The 16,644-nt window shown below is 30.0% G+C and overlaps 1 protein-coding gene across 7 annotated transcripts; it reads right to left on the bottom strand.

Annotated features, from left to right (window-relative positions):
- Positions 1-1,003: 1,003 nt before the first annotated feature.
- LOC119678930 (SH2B adapter protein 2) lies at positions 1,004-9,724 on the bottom strand. Of its 7 annotated transcripts, XR_005252375.1 has the most exons (7): positions 9,491-9,723; positions 7,600-8,354; positions 3,782-3,895; positions 3,448-3,681; positions 2,354-3,352; positions 1,501-1,971; positions 1,004-1,436 (listed from the first exon to the last, which is right to left on the bottom strand). XR_005252375.1 is itself a non-coding variant. In XM_038091031.1 (6 exons), exons 2-6 carry the CDS (start codon positions 7,960-7,962, stop codon positions 1,585-1,587), a joined length of 2,097 nt encoding a protein of 698 aa, XP_037946959.1. In that variant the 5' UTR covers positions 7,963-8,354; positions 9,491-9,723; the 3' UTR covers positions 1,004-1,584. The 7 variants fall into 7 exon arrangements, 6 of the variants coding, with proteins under 6 accessions (XP_037946959.1, XP_037946962.1, XP_037946961.1 ...); XM_038091031.1 differs by having other exon boundaries at positions 1,004-1,971; XM_038091034.1 differs by having other exon boundaries at positions 1,004-1,971; positions 3,448-3,663.
- Between the last annotated feature and the right edge of the window lie 6,920 nt (positions 9,725-16,644).

Raw genomic sequence — 16,644 nt, 5'->3', positions numbered from 1 at the left:
AATTCTCTTGAAAACTGCTGACCATCAATTATAATACAATATTTTGGAATAGTATATTTATTTGAAAACAGATTTTAAACCTATTATTTATTATATCTGGTACTAGGTTCCAAGAATGGCTCAATCTACGTTCAAGTGCCACTCATCAACACGACCTATAAGGACTTCCTATAATTCCTATAAGGACTATAGCTGCAGATATATATTTTGGCAAACAACCCGTCTTATTATAATGCATTCTCCTCACCACATTCTAAGCTATATGTTTCTATTCCATGTTCCAACAACAGCAATAAAAATTGTAGCCAAATTTATTTGAAAAATCTTGTCATTGATGATGTGCAAGCAATGATAGTGATAAACTGGTAGAAAAAGTTGAAAAAAATTTTAAAGGGGACGCAAATGTGAACAGCTCTATATCATATATGAACCCCGTTTATTAACACCTATTTTTTAGGCATTGTTTTAATGTTTATATCATTAAAGTTGTTATATTTATTCAATAATACATATTTCAAAAGCTATTCCCTTATATAAAGCTTATAGTTATATCGTATATTAATATTTTACAGCAATGGTTTGAAGTTTTCACAACTATCCTAATAAAAATATGTTATATATTTATGTATATATTATATTATGTTTAAATAAGAAGATATTTATGTTTACAATTTATTTTTATAGCATTAAATTAACAAATATACATGTGCATAAATTTAAGAGGAACGGTTAATATTATATATAATATCATAAAAAATATAATCTATTTAACTTCACTCCTACTATATTTTTTATATGTAATAAATTTTTGCATTTACTTTTGAATAAAACCTGCTTTCTAAATTTAATTGGAGTAAAATTTGAAACTGTTACTCTAAATTGTAAAACAACTCCTGTGATTATTAATTATAGCACAATGTATGTTAATAATTGTTAATAATTATTGATAATTCACACAGGATTGTAAGTGTTTTAAAAAAAAACTATCAGTCCACAAAAATAATTTGGTACAATATTTACCAACAAAAGTGTGTATTTGTTTAAAAATATAAATATTCAATGGCACATACTTTGCATATACAGTAATCCCCCCTATAACGCAGTAGATTGGTTCAGCGTTATAGGAAAACGCGTTTTAGGGGTATTCTCGTATAGACCGTGCAAAGGTACGCGAAGCTAATTATAAACTGTACAAATCCCCGTGCATTATGGGGGAATGCCCGTGTTATACGGGAGATTGAAATCGCATAATATGAAAATGCGTTATAAGAGTACCGCGTTATAGGGGGGGATTACTGTATTATGTATAAATATAAAACATTCCAAAAAGTTATACCTTTTCATTATATTTCGTAAGTTATCGAAATGCACTAATCGGTATAAATTAACAAAATATCATTCAAATTAAAACGCAGGTTTTATTTTAGAGCTGTCGCCTTTGGACATAAAGAAGTTTTCTATGTTATTTACATATTTTGTCGCTCTGTGAATATCACTTACCATCATCAACTATTCCTTTATCGTATAAGTCAACGTTGTTTTAAATTTATTTTGTCTTTTGGATCAAAATCATCTGGCCATATTTCAAACGAAGCTATACTGGTTATCGACAGCACGACCCGTCTCATGTGTTGCGTTAGCATCATTGGTAGACGCGATTCCGTGATGATTATGATGATGACTAGAGTGCTGTTGATGTTGTTGATTATGACTTGTGGTTGCTTGTGATTGCAGCGAAATTGTGGATGCACGCAGCTGTTGTTGGAACGTCTGTGTGTTAATTGCTGGTGAAATTGGTTGCTGTTGTAAAGTCAGCGTCAACTGATTTGTAAGAGAGTGTGGACTCAACTGTTGATGATGCTGAAGCTGATGCTGATGCTGGTTCGCCGGCTGTGAATGATGGAGAATTGGCAATTCAATTTCACAAGTCTTTAGGCGAACACTTAGATTCATTGTAATCACTTCTGTTGGCTGTAAAAATAAATTTAAATTAACAAAAATTATTTATGTACCAAACAATTATAAATTAAATTAATTGTATTTTTTTTTCTTTTTTTGTTGTCGTGAAATAGTATCTTAATTTTGAAATCATGCAGAGAAGCAGTAACATTTTCTAAAGGAAGTGGTGCCAATCTTTCAAAACTTAAATTATTCGTATAAAACCATAATCATTTAAAGCAAAATACAAATATTAAAAGTTTTTTCATATTTCATTAAGTGATTTATAAATCATTCCCACAAAATAAAATGAAAGCAAAATTTAAAAAAAAGATAAAACAAAGAATTACGAAATGAAAATAAAATAAAAATTATCACTGACACTGAATTGACTCCAAAATTTAGGCTATCTCACATGTCTTGGCGATGGTTGTTGTTGCGGTTGATGCCCACCGTTAATACCACCGCCAACTCCTCCTCCTTCGCCCTCTCCAGTATCAAATACACCTTGATTATGCACCCAATTCTTTAAAGTCACATCAGATGTACCGCCGGATTCCAGCGGTATTGGACTTGTACGGAAATGTTCAAGCATTTCTTGTATTGACGGAAACCATAGATGTTGCACACGACATTGTCCTTTCTCAGATAAAGTCATACGCAAATGTTTGGCTCTTCCTTGAAAATTGAATGTAAGCACGAATTCACCCTTGCGTGTTTCACTTTGACGCACTAAAAAGTTACCATGGCCGCTTTCTTTTGCTTGCAATACCATATGAGCAGCAACAGCACGTGGTAATGTACCGTGGAACCATGGATATTGACGCATTTCAGCAGTCAAGTCAGCAACATTAATAGCACCTTCTTCATCACCTTCGGTAGCGTCAAAATTACTCGAGGCAGAGAGTCGCTGTTCACCTCGCTCACCTGGTCCCACACGTCTGGTGGCTGTTTCATATGCATTAGTTGTGCTTACATTTGTCTCTACAACCGTGCTACCGTCAACAGGTGCTAATGCAGCAGCTGTTGAAAGTGTGTTATCTGACATCGAACTGCTGGGGGCCACATTAGTATTTGACCCTAATGCGTTCTGCTGGTGATATTGTGGATTCTGCACAGCATTCACTGTGCTACCACCTATTAAACTGCTATTAGGATTTGCAGTAACAGGAGATGTTTGCATTGCAGCTGCAATCACATCAGATTCTATAGTCGGTTGTTGAGTAGGCGGTGTCCGCATACAATAGCGTATTGTAGCCAGCCAACTGCGCATCTCCTCAGAATTTTGCGCTTCAATCACATATTCCATATTGTTGTCAGCCTTTAAAACAAACGTATTCTCACGATCTGGCATTTCTAATGCTGTAGTTTCACGTGCTTCTGATATTAAGAAACAAAATACTCCACTGCGGGGCTAAAACCATTTATATAAAAAAAATTATTATATATAAATTTTTTAGTTATTTTCATATATATATATATATATATAAATATTACACGAAAGCATACCTTTGTAGATTTAGGTGGCGTATAGAACTCCAACATGTAGCCACCAACTGCTTTAACTAACACCAATTTACATTTCTCCCACTTTGGTTGATCAACACTTTCAGGAATTAAGTTATTAACAATACCCTCCTTACGGCATTCCACAACAATCTTAGCTAGTTTAGTTTTGCTTTGCTTACTACTGCTATCGTCGTCCGAACTCTTATGGAATAAAGCCTGTAAGAAGAGAAAATTCTAATATTAAAACATTTTAAAATTACTGTTCTGAATTTTTTTAAGTATATATGAAACGTAATTATATTGTACAATATATAATGTAATGCTTCTATCGAACCTTTCCCTTTCGTAATCCTTTGAAAGACAAGCGTCGGAAGAAAGCTTTATGAAAAATTTTTGGTGAATCGTGTTCTTCAGAATAATCACTTTCATCAACGGTCCCATTGCTAATCTAAAATATATAAAATTATATCACTTTAGAAGTTGTATATGCAGAAGTTGTATATGATTAGTATATTTACAGTTATGTATAGATTTTTTTAGACTTATTTTAATTCCATGTCTAATATAACTATCGCGGCAATAAAACTCTGATAAGTTCGCAACATTTCTGCGAACCCCAATACCTATTATATTTAATTAACATGGCTGTTAATTGGCTGTTAATTAACAGGGATTAACTGTTACAGTTCATTTATAACTACAATTTAAATAATTTGTTATTTATTTAAATAGCTTGACAAATTAATTAATTATAGATGCAATGAATTTTTAATACAATAAAATAATGATTTGAATTGAAAGTGGATTCCGGTCCACAATATAGGTGAATAAATCGAATAATATAAATTCGATTATTGACACTACAAATAGAGTAACGTCAGACAAAAAAAGCGGTGCGCTATGTCCAGGTATTGTGTATGACCATCAATATTCTCAGTAAGTATATATTTATCCTTAAGATCTATTAATTATATATATTCTTTTTTATTTAAACCATCGATAAACTACATTGTTATAGTTGTAACAGGAGGCGACATATATACCAGAAAATATATAAAGAATTACAATTACGTATACATGGGTTAGGATTTGGTGTGGTGAGGAAGGAATAAGGAGAGAGAGTCGAGAATAAATTACACACTATTGAAATCCTCATTTAAGCCTTTTGATTGACAAAAAAGTTTGCTTTGGATAATGTAGACTTTATCAACTTAGGTTTAATAAGTAATAACTATATCGTATTATAACTGTGCTGTATATGGAATGAAGTTTAAAGCGCAAGATTAGAAGAAAATCGCATAACACGTTTCCAGCACAATGTGAACAATAGTTAGTTGGTAACCTTTTAATAAAGATACCCCTAATATCTTACTCTGTCTTGCAAGCTCATTGCAAGATGCACGAAATGCAAGAATGCTATACTAAAATTGTAAGAGTGCGAATACACGTCTGTTGCAGAATTTTAACATCAAAAGAAAATTTTTATGTTTGTTATGTTTTTGCAACAGACCACATCGACTTTAGAAGCAACAAATGTCAAAACAGCTGTTTTTTCTGTTTTGTTTCGTTGTAAGCACATATACGGGTTTAAGTATAGCAAGATTGCAAGCATCTGCAAGAAACTTTGTGCGTATATTTTGTTCTTGTCCATTGCAAGCTCGCGCAATCTGTAAATTTATTGCAACTTGCAGCAATGACTTTGGAAGACAAAGTGAATACCCCTATTGAAGAATTAAAAATTATTGTTTATATAATCCACACTACGTCCAGAAACAATTAAATATATTACTATAAGTATCATTATTAACCAGTACTTCAATGATAGCTACTAAATCGAGTCAAATAAACTGACCACTAAATAATGTCATTTCAAGCAGTCTAGAGCAATCAGAGCAAATTGCTAAATTTTACTAATGCGCAAAGACGGTTAAAATGGTGAGGTGTTTTGTGAATTAAGGATTCACCACTTTCAATATTCTATGTTCATAGAATTTCTTAGGATGTATAACTTAGGAACTAAGTCATACATAATCAGTTTAACTAATTGATTTATATATAATGTAAGAAACTATGGATAAAATAATATCATAAACACCGACACGTATGTTTATAAAGATATTTTGACTTTAAAACTGTGCTTGAATCTTTGTCGATAATTATCTATATCTAATCTAATATCGATAATTAGGTTCTATCTTTCACTATTGTCAGTGGTAAAGGTAAACCACTAAAGTAAAATTCTGAGCATCAGAAAAATATATGTAGAAGAAAAAGTCAGATAATAAAAATAAGAAAAATTTCCCTTTAATGCATAAGATTTTATTGATTTCTGAAAAAATGATGTTATGAGATGAACTAATTTCGGAAAATACAGGACGAAAATAGACATCTATGCGTACTTTGATTAAAATGAGTACTCAAATATTTTAAATGTTGAAAATTGAAAATATAGCGGTACACATTCGTATTATAAAAGTATACTACTAATAATATAAGTATTGACTGTTCCAACAGTTTTTGTTATGTGTTATGTTACGCTTCACTTTGCTGGAAAGACAATTTTTCATTCTAGAACGATTTTGATATGGAATGCACTCGATCTCTTCAATAGGTTTGGTCATGCAATATGGAAGAAATATAAAGTGTAAGCAAAATGCCGCTTTAAATGTATATCTTTTCCACATATAGATTTATATATCCATTAAAACCGGATGAAATTAATTAATCAATTTTTTTTAATGAGTAACAGATATTAATTTATCATTTTTATGAGTTATAAACAAATATATAATAAAATTAATTAAATTCAAAACTAAATTATATCAAGTGTAGTAGCTAATCAATAATTTCTTTTTGATATTTTTGATATTTTTTATATATATATACAATATATTACAAATAACTCTACAAATATATGTAAACATGTACGATTTTCGTACTAAATTCGTGGAAATTCTGTATAAAAATGTTCTAATGACATGTGATAACTTTTAGTGTAAATACAATATTATATATATTTTGTGTTTTTTAATGTCGAAAACAAAAATTATATAAAATATATATGAAGTTTTATTTTTCTTTAACAACGAAAACAAATGGATTGTACTGTTATCACTAATTTTAAAAATTTTAATAGAACTAATTTTAATAAATGATTTATATATATATATATTTCGCCCAGCTATAATGAAGTCAATTTAATATCATGGAAAATACTATCTAGGTAGGAACTCATATCTCGGAATTATTATAAGTCCATTATATATAAATAATATTAGAATTAGATTATTTACTTACGAGTACTTTTTTTATTATTTATTATTATTTATTTTATTGTTTATTATATTATTATTTGTTTTATTATTATTTATTTTATTATTATATATTTTATTATTTTCGAACAGTAGTGAACTACAACAACAAAAATTCATTTTATATTATTTTAAATAATTGAATTTTTGGCTGACCAACAGCTGTTTCAGCCGTTTTGAGTATTGCCAAATACTCATCATGAGTGGTCTTGGAAATAATTCTTGTATTTAATTATTCGTAAATAATTTTTTTGACTCTGCAAATACCAGGAATCGAATTGGTGCCCTGCCAAATTTGACGCTCAGAGTTATCACTACTTAATCAACTGACCCCCAAAACCCTACTTGACTTTTATATTTGCACATTTTTCTGGAGTTTTGTTAATTTGCTGTAAAAGTTTATTAACAAATTCACTTGCTGTGTTTATATTAGAAAAAAATCATAAATCAGCTGTAGAATAATTGAATTAATTAATCATATCTTTTTTATATTTTTATTTGTTAAAATTCAATATTATTCTATTTATATTTGTTAGTAATTTGTGTTTTGTAAGGTTTGTGGGAACAGTTTCACAGAAGCCAGAATCGGTTGTTATAACAATTTGCACTAAGAAAGGAGGCAAATAAAGTCCGAAACGTTGGCGCTATTTATATAGATTATAACTATATAAAATAATAATAAAAAATAAATAACTAATTTAAAAGTTTTTTACTCAATTTCACAAAAACCTTCGAAAACACAAAATTTATAATTTAGAAACTGAATTTTAAATAAATATAATATCAAAAAATAGTTAATAGTTATATATACCATAGTTTGTTAACTATTATAAATATTTACCTTTAAGTTATTACGTCTGCGGAAAAATTCCGTTTCATAGTGGTCTGCAAAGGATTCCAAAAATTTCTGCGCAAAGTGCCGATGCGACATATTGCGCGCTTCTTCAGGCGGCATATTCGTATTTATGTAACTGATGCAAGCCTTCGCAAAATCTGCAGCTGCGACCCGTGCATGACGGTCGCAAAAGTCCTCCCACCTAGTGCCATAAGAATATGAAGTGCCACTTGAGCCTACCGAGTTTCCAACTGGTATGAGATCGCCACCAACTGCACCAGCACTGCTGCCTAAACTGTTTGTACTAGTGGGGCCCATATAGCCACCTGCACTAAAGGTACTCGATGCTGCTGCACTGTTTCCACCCATTGCACTTTATACTGCTGAGTTTGACTGCTGCTGAGTTTGACTGCTGCTGAGTTTGGATTTCAATTCCTTTTCAATGCGACACTGCGACACTACGACACACAAGGTCTGCGTTTGCTCTCTTTAGGCTGCTACTCTTTTGCCGTTAGCGTTGCTGTCTGTTAAAACTACAATGACGTTTATTTTTGTATTTTTTATTTTGTTTTATTTTCCTATTTCTTTTCCTATTTCATATGCTCCAAATCTTGTTCTTTTCTTTGCCTATTTGCAACCTGTTATTATGACTGCAATTGTTGCAGGTGGAGGTGGAGGTGTAATCAAAAACCTTCGAAGTTGTTGTAGTAACTCTTGACACAGTTTACACGAGCAAAAATTGCGTCTTCCTAATTGCGCGACTGCAAAAATTTCAAATAATTTAATTAGTTTTTAGTTTGTAAATGAAGTTTTATATTATATTACATAAATATTTAAATGAAATTTCAATTAATAATCAATTTTTATGGTTATTTCCATTCCTAGTATCAACGGAAATCCGACACTCAAAATAATAAAATAGCCAGCCCATATAGAGCAAAAAATGTGTATATATATTTATGCTTTTATGCTTTTTAAACTGCTCTTCTGATATTAAAAATAATTCTTTAATGTATTATATATATTTATTGTTCATATATGCCATCTATACCACACTGCTTTATATATATAGAAGAGAATTATTAATAACAATATAATTATAATTAAATAAATTTTTAATGCTTCTTTCTCTATACGAGTCACAAATCACAAATTACAAATCACGAATACTAAATATTCAGAACAAAAAGTATAACTGATACTAAAATTTAAATGCAAAATATTCACTTTTTACTGTTAATTTTCTTAAAGGCAAACCGTGTACAAAAACAAAATAGAGAATTTTTCATGATAACAATACATGATGCGCAGGCTACACTTGTTTATTCAATTTATTGTTGCACCGTCATCGTCATCACCATCGTTGTTATTTGTAATTTGTACTAAGTTAATTATATTTTATTTTTGTATATTATTTCTTGCTTGCTTATTTGTTTTTATTGTTTGTTGTTTTTATTTTTGCACAAATATTAACTCCAAAAAAATGCCGTGCAGTAACGGCGCTATACCTCTACCTCTACCTCAACTACAGCCCCACTCACTCACCACACCCAACCAAATATACACTAACACAAAACACCGACTGCTTTCCCACCACATATCAGACTATACTATAAAAAACTCTACACAAACAACACCGTCTCGTTGAGTAAACAACATAGCAAAGGAAAAAACAGGCGTATGGAAATGAAAGCAAAAGTGCTATGACGCTTCTGCAATTGCAATATTCAGGATATTTGGTCAATTAATTAATTAAATTTATATAACATTTTAGATTGTTATTATTATTAACCATTTATTTTGCAACTTAATTAATATTTAAAAAGAAACCTCAATAAAAAACCTTAATAATAACATAACACAAGGCACAGATTTTTCACTTTGCAAACATTTTTACCTTGCGTTCTTTTCGAATTGTATGTGTATATGTAAACTTTCTTTGCTTTTACTCAATTGCGTCTTTAACTTCAATATATAAATTTATAATTCTTTTAAAATAATTAACATTATTAATTACATTTAGCACTTTATAAATATTAACTGTAATTTCTCACAATTTTTATTAAAAACTTCTTATCCCGCAAACATTTTACGCAGCGGCGAGAAAAAATACTACACCGAGAATTATTTTTCTCATAAAATGCGTGTAGCGCATTACCAATATCATTACAATAATTCGCATTACCAACTCTTGTTTCTAAAAACGGATAAATTTTTAGTTTTATAGATGAAGCAATCCATAATATTTGTAATTCTTTTAACTAATTACTATTGATCGCAAAATAAGAATTTTTTTTAAGTTTTATAGATAAAGGAATCCATATTATTTGCAATTGTTTTAACTAATAACTACTTATGATTACAAAGTAAGAATTACTTTTTTTTAAGTATTATAGATAAAGCAATCCATAATATTCATAATTCTTCTAAACGGTAACTTCATTTGAGTGTAAATTAAAAATTATTTTTCAAATCGTCAAATTGTCAAATTTTTTAAAATGATATCTTTACGGAGAGTTAGAAGATTGTTCATGTGATCAGTAGTCATTCTTTTTGCACCAATTTATTAAGATATTTACGTTTTCAATAGTTTCAGAATGGGACATACTAGATGTGGAATTGGAAAGACGTTAGTAATGAACCGTTAGAAGCGATATTATATTAAGAAGAAGTAGGCTTAGATTTACCACTTTAACAACAATAGGAGAGGAATTTCAAGTTATAGTACAACTAAGAATTTTAGATCATATTTACTGGGAAGACATTTCAAAATATTTACTAACCATAAGCCATTAAGGAGTATAGCATTACGTTTCTAATGTTATTTAAAATATCATTATCAGTATTGATATGCAGATCCATCTTTCTAAATGCGTTTAATTAGAGCACGCATTTTTGAAATTCCCTCACGCCTCTAAACTTTCTTTAAAAGCCTACATATCACATATATTTAAAATTTAGAAACCAATTTAAATAACTATCATATGCCTTTCTTATTTTTCAATGTAATTAACTCATTTCGGCTAGTTTTGAATATTTTTTAATATTCAAAGAATATTTTATATTTTTTAGGTAAAAAGAAATTGAAAGTAATCTTTTAAATAAATATTAAACATTTTTCATTTACTTAAACTTATTTTATTTTACTATAGTAAATAGAAGTTTCAACGTAAAATTTCAAGTCTGAAATTGCCTGGTACTTAATGATTAACCCATTCTTTTTTTATATGATTCAATCTCGCGAAATATTTTAAGGTTAAAATTCTTTCGTATTCAGAAGGAATGCTAATTAATATAACTAATGTTATATGTTTTGATAAGAAAAGTTTTAAGTAAATTTGTATTTAGACATTCAGTATCTCGAGGAATCGAACCAGCTCCTTCGGAGGGCGTTTTTGAAGGTCTTCATCCTCTAGTTGTAAGCATCTAGTATTTTGCTTTCTATTACTTTGTATGTCTTCAGCAGAGTTTCATTGCCTTTACCTCATGAGCAGCCTGGAGGAAATTTCAATACACCATTGCATAACATCAGCAGACTGCACATAGCCTTGGTATGTGCAGAAAAGGTCAACATGCTAACTAGAACAACACCCCGGCTTTGGATTTGGTAGTGGTGGGTATCCGGAATTCAAAGATACCTTTTTAGTCCAGAAAGTAAGGAGGGTGGCACAAAAAATTTAGTTGGTAATAGTTGAAGATTTCTATCATCCTATGTAGCTCCATAGGAGACTATGCATTTAGTTTGTTGAAAAACATGAAGAGAAACTGGCTCGTGGCTCGTATTGTTCAATCATTAGCATACGTTATGACTCTGACTCTCTAGGGGTCCGGGAATTTGGACATATAAAGGTGCTCTAGGGATACCTTATTTCACGCTTTCCTGGCTTTCGACACCTTACCTCGAAAATCAACAAAGGATGATCTGCCTTATCGATAATTACAGATCCATCATGTTGTTGAGTCAAAGATAGATGTTTCGACTATGTCATTTAAGAAGGTGCTATGGGAGACTGTATCAAATGTCTTTGTGAGATCAAGGTCTACTAAAACCGCGCATTCGCACAGCGAATTTAATTGAGGCCATTAGCGATTAGGGATGATGTGTGAACTGGTATAAGTTCAGAAAGTGTGTTAAAACTGGAAGATAAATGGTCACAAGGGGTTTAAGTATGAGCATCAAGATGCGAACAGGCTCAAGGACTTTGGAGGCCATTGGACAGCATGGTGTCGTTCCACATTTCTGTCTGGGAATAACGAGAAGCAGGAACATTGAGCATAAAAAGACGATAAAATTGGTGGTCACAATGCAATAGTTCACTTACAAACAGAGCAGAGAAGGTGATCTCATTAAATAATATCGCCTTGTCATTGGGGCAGAAAGGATTAGATAATGTTTTAATGGTAGCCAACAATTATAATTTTGTGAGTCGGAATTATCTATATGTTTCTTCCATTTATTATGGCGATGATCATCCATCACTTTTCAGATGTTGCCTTCCAGGACAACGTTATTAGAAAAATGTGGCCTTAAAAGCTTAATTCTACCTACAGGAATAACAATAGCAGCGGACTTAATAAAATTTTGCAAAATTATTTCTCTGCCTTATTCAAATCTGTTAACAGAAAAATACTGCCAAAATCATATTCGAAGACATCTTTGAAAAGGGCCCAGTTCGTTTTTTTATTGTATGTTTTCTTGTTAGCCTCGATAAAATTGGAAAGTCATAAGAGACTGTTTGGCATAGCAATAATAATCTAATCATTGACTAGTAGTAGTAGTAGTAGTAGTAGTAGTAGTAGTAGTAGTAGTAGTAGTAGTAGTAGTAGTAGTAGTAGTAGTAGTAGTATTTTTTATTTATTTTACTTCAAAAACAATATAATATTTCAATCTTAAAACTAATCTTACACGTTAATTTATGTTATTAATAAATAAATTACAAAATATTTACACATTAAAATATTGTTACTTATTGAACTAGAGGCATGGCCCAAATTCCGTCTGCCAACAAACTAATTAACTAATAATGAAGTGTTCTAAAGCTTATTAAAGTATATTTTACAGAATATTAAAGTAGAATTGTAAATATATTTCTTGTTCTTATTCTATTTTATTTAAAACTAAAAATTTTTATTTATTATTCTATGTCTGTAATTAATTGCATCTTTAACATAGTCAGAGAGTGCGGTCCAGTTTTCCCCGTTTAATGCCTCTATTATTTCCTCCTCTGTAAGAGTGTGCTTCCCATAGAATTTGTAGCGCATTTCTTTCAGAATTGGACATAATCCAATAAAGTGTATTATGTCTTCTGGCTGGTCTAAATTACACAATGAACAATGTGTTGAATTTACTTGCACATATGGTCTATAGTTTAACTTAAGGAGTTCGCCCCGAGTTTTAAAAATCTGGCTGATAGTTCCAATAGTATAATCATCCTAATAAACATCCTAAAAAATTCCGATCGCGTAATTCATATTCCAACCTTTTGTAAGTATGTCTATAATCACTTGCCCTTGCTGCCAACGTAAATTTAGCTCTTTCATTCAACATAATTTTTATCAATAGTTTTTTTTTGCCACGAACGCCATACTTCTCTATTTTCGAGCAACAATATCTCATCATGCGTATTAGCCAGTGATTGCCATTTTTCAACAAAACCTGTCTTCGTATTTGCGAGGAACCTTGCCAAAATTTTAGGGAGTCTATTGTCACTCATATTCATGACGTGATTTATATATTTAAAATGTGGTTTTAGCGTCTCTATATATAAAGTTGACAATCCTGTTTCTAAATGCAGCATATAATTGGGCGTGTTTTGTGGTAACTTGAATATTCTTTTTATGAAGTACCTTTGAAGCATTTCTACTTCGTTAAATTCGTCTATTCCCCATACCTGTGCTGCATAAAAGAGGATTGATCTTACCGCAGCTTTAAATACTTGCAACTTTACCGAGAACGCAACCTCATTTTTTCCCAAAATTACTTTCCATGACGAGTTTATTGCTTTTCTGGCTTCACTTAACTTTTTACTGAGATGTTCATTAAATTTACCATTATAACTGATCCAAACTCCTAAATATTTGTATTCTTTCACTACTTCTAACGCTTCACCATTTAAGTTCCAAATTTCATTTTTCATAAGCCTTCTGCAATTCCTTTTGAATATAATAATTTAAGATTTAGAAATATTTGTTTTAAGTTTCCATATCATACAGTAGGAATATAATTCATTGATCATAGTTTGCATCTTTAAAGATGAATCCGCTATAAGTACTAAATCATCTGCATATAATAGTAATTTAATACATGTACCATTTATTAAGATACCTTCGGAAAGATAATTGTTTAAATCGTCTATGAACAACGCAAAAAGAAGAGGGCTTATCAAGTAACCCTGTTTTACTCCTGTGTTCGAAGAAAACCACTTAGAAAGACTGTTTCCATCCCATACTGCTGCAGTCGTGTTACAATATAACGCCCTCAGTATGTTTAGCATTTTTGTAGATATACCATAATTACTTAATTTATAAAACATAGCATCTCTGTCGATGGAATCAAATGCGGCTTTAAAGTCTACAAAAAACACGTACAATTTTTTTCCTTTTTCAACGTATAATTTTGCAATATTTGTCAGAACATTGCCCACAGTTGAGTAACCTCGCCTGAAGCCTGCTTGGGATTCACTTAGTAGTTTTTTAGCGTGGACCCAACTTTGCAGACGTTGATGTAATAACATGTTATGCCTGTAAATACTTTTGCTATCGAATTTAAAAATGATATTCCTCTATAATTTTTTACTTCATGCGGATCACCTCCTTTAAATAGTGGAAAAACTATTGAATTTTTCAAATATCCCGGTACTTCTGCATTATGGTATATGTAGTTAAAAATCTCTGTAATCCTTGTGATACCTTCACCTGAAGCCAATTTTAAAAATTCTGCTGGAATTCTATCTCCAGGCGCTTTATTTTCTTTGCAACGCTCTAAAACCTCTGTTAATTCAACTACCTCGATTTTTTTGTCTAATTCATTGATTTGAGTTAGTAGTTCTGCGTAACTAAAACGACTTATATTCTCCGTTGCGCTTAAAAGTTTTTCAAAATAAGTACCTAGAACGCCCGAATTAAGATGCACTGACTTACTGAAATTTATGCCATTTACTTTACATACATTATTCCAAAAGCTTTTGAAGTCTTTTATTATTAATTTATTAACTATTAATTTTTTTCCGTTCCTATCTAGAGTTAGATCTTTTGCATTTCTATGTAACTTTGCGTTTTCTTGGGGTAATTCTGGAATAAACTCAATAGCTTGTTCATTTCCTATTCTTCCATTAAAATCGCCTATAACCATCACATTCATATTGTCTATATCATATAGTGCGTCCCTTAAGTCGGTGAAAACAGCATCCCAATTAATACAATTTTGATCTTCCAATTTTAGCTCAACCACCATAAAATTAGCCATCTTATTATATTGCGCTATTCCTTTATCATACACTTCTTTCTTAATACCATAGAGCATTCCACCACTGGTACGCCCCCCAAATCATTGACTATTATAATATTCAAACAATATCACAAATAGTTCCCTTATATTTCTTTTCAATAATAGCAGTATCTATATATATATATATAACATCTGAACTAACGTACTGTGATTCCGCAGAAGTTCATTGATCCTAAAACTTTTTAAAAGTTTAAAACATTGTAATTGGATTTCATTTTTATTGTTAAACAATTTCACTTGCAATTTTTTTATTATGTATATATATATTTTAAATAAGTAGAACTTAAAAAATTTGTTTACACTGTTCAATTATTTCTTAACGTATAAAAATATATACATAGAGGTGTATATATCTATATAAAATGAATTTAATTAACATCTAATCTATGCAGTTTTAAAAGCATACACATATATATTCATATATGTTCATATACATAAACATATATACACATACAAATATATAAATATATATACATTTACACATATGTATTATATGCATTTAAAAAGCATTAAGAGTTGAATTTATTTATTACAAACCAATTTTAATAATATTTCTATGAAGTTTTCAAATAAATGTTTTCAATTTATTTATTAAACCAAATCTACTTTTTATATTTTCCAAGTATACACTTTAACTAGATTTTAAAACTTTTGCAATTTTTTTAATAATAAAAAATTGTGTAGTGTATTATTTGCAATATTCATCGTTTTTTTATTCTAGAAAATTAAATGCTTTATCTAATTTAAAATATAAACTATAACTGATTTATATGAAATATACAATATCGATTATACAAAATCAATTGATCATCACCTCTAAAGAGCGCAACAACAGAAATGTTAGGTTAGTTACCAAAAAAAAAAAAATTAGTAAATAAATTCAAAATAAATCATAAATTTTCTTTAGACATAAATAAATTTAGTAATTTTTATTATGTTAAATAGTATAGTATAGTCTAAATTTACGTTTATTGTTTCACAAGAAATGCATAGTACATAATGGTTTGTTATAGAGTATTAAAAGTGTGAATTTACAAATAAACTAATTTTTATAACGAACACAATTATTTGGCATATCAATTTATGCTTTCCGGTTTAGGCTGAAAAATACTACCACAAATACAAATTTTTCAAAATTAATTATTTTAGATTTGCAGTCGAAATTTATTTTGGATACATATGGTATACATAGTACGTTAATTGAAGTTAAATAAAACTGAAAGTACTGTGCGTCATTTAAAATATTTACTTTTACATACAAATATACAAATACATATATTATTGACAACTTAAGTACTTCTATAGTTTTAAATTTTAAATATTTCGATTTGAGAAGTTGAGTTTTAAGACAAAAAAGAATTAGTTATATCAGTGCAAGTTTATCTAATGAACTTCAATATTATATTTCATATTTCTTCTTCACAAAAACTATTCAAACTATTCAAACGATTTAATCGAATACAAACTGAAATCTATACTTCTCATTTTAACTTCAATTATCAACGAGCCACAACTAAACGTCAGCCTTATGAACTACATATATT

The sequence above is a fragment of the Teleopsis dalmanni genome, chromosome 2 (genome assembly GCF_002237135.1).
Source record: "Teleopsis dalmanni isolate 2A chromosome 2, ASM223713v2, whole genome shotgun sequence".
In the NCBI taxonomy this organism is placed as follows: domain Eukaryota; kingdom Metazoa; phylum Arthropoda; class Insecta; order Diptera; family Diopsidae; genus Teleopsis; species Teleopsis dalmanni.
Note: the sequence above shows the minus strand (reverse complement) of the source record. Positions and strands in the feature narration are given on the sequence as shown.

Coding starts and splice junctions, on each gene's coding strand:
- LOC119678930 (XM_038091031.1), bottom strand. CDS start 7,962: ATGGGTGGAAACAGTGCAGCAGCATCGAGTACCTTTAGTGCAGGTGGC. Junction 3,353..3,447: donor CGCCACCTAAATCTACAAAG/GTATGCTTTCGT, acceptor AAATGGTTTTAG/CCCCGCAGTGGAGTATTTTG. Junction 1,972..2,353: donor AACAACCATCGCCAAGACAT/GTGAGATAGCCT, acceptor TTATTTTTACAG/CCAACAGAAGTGATTACAAT.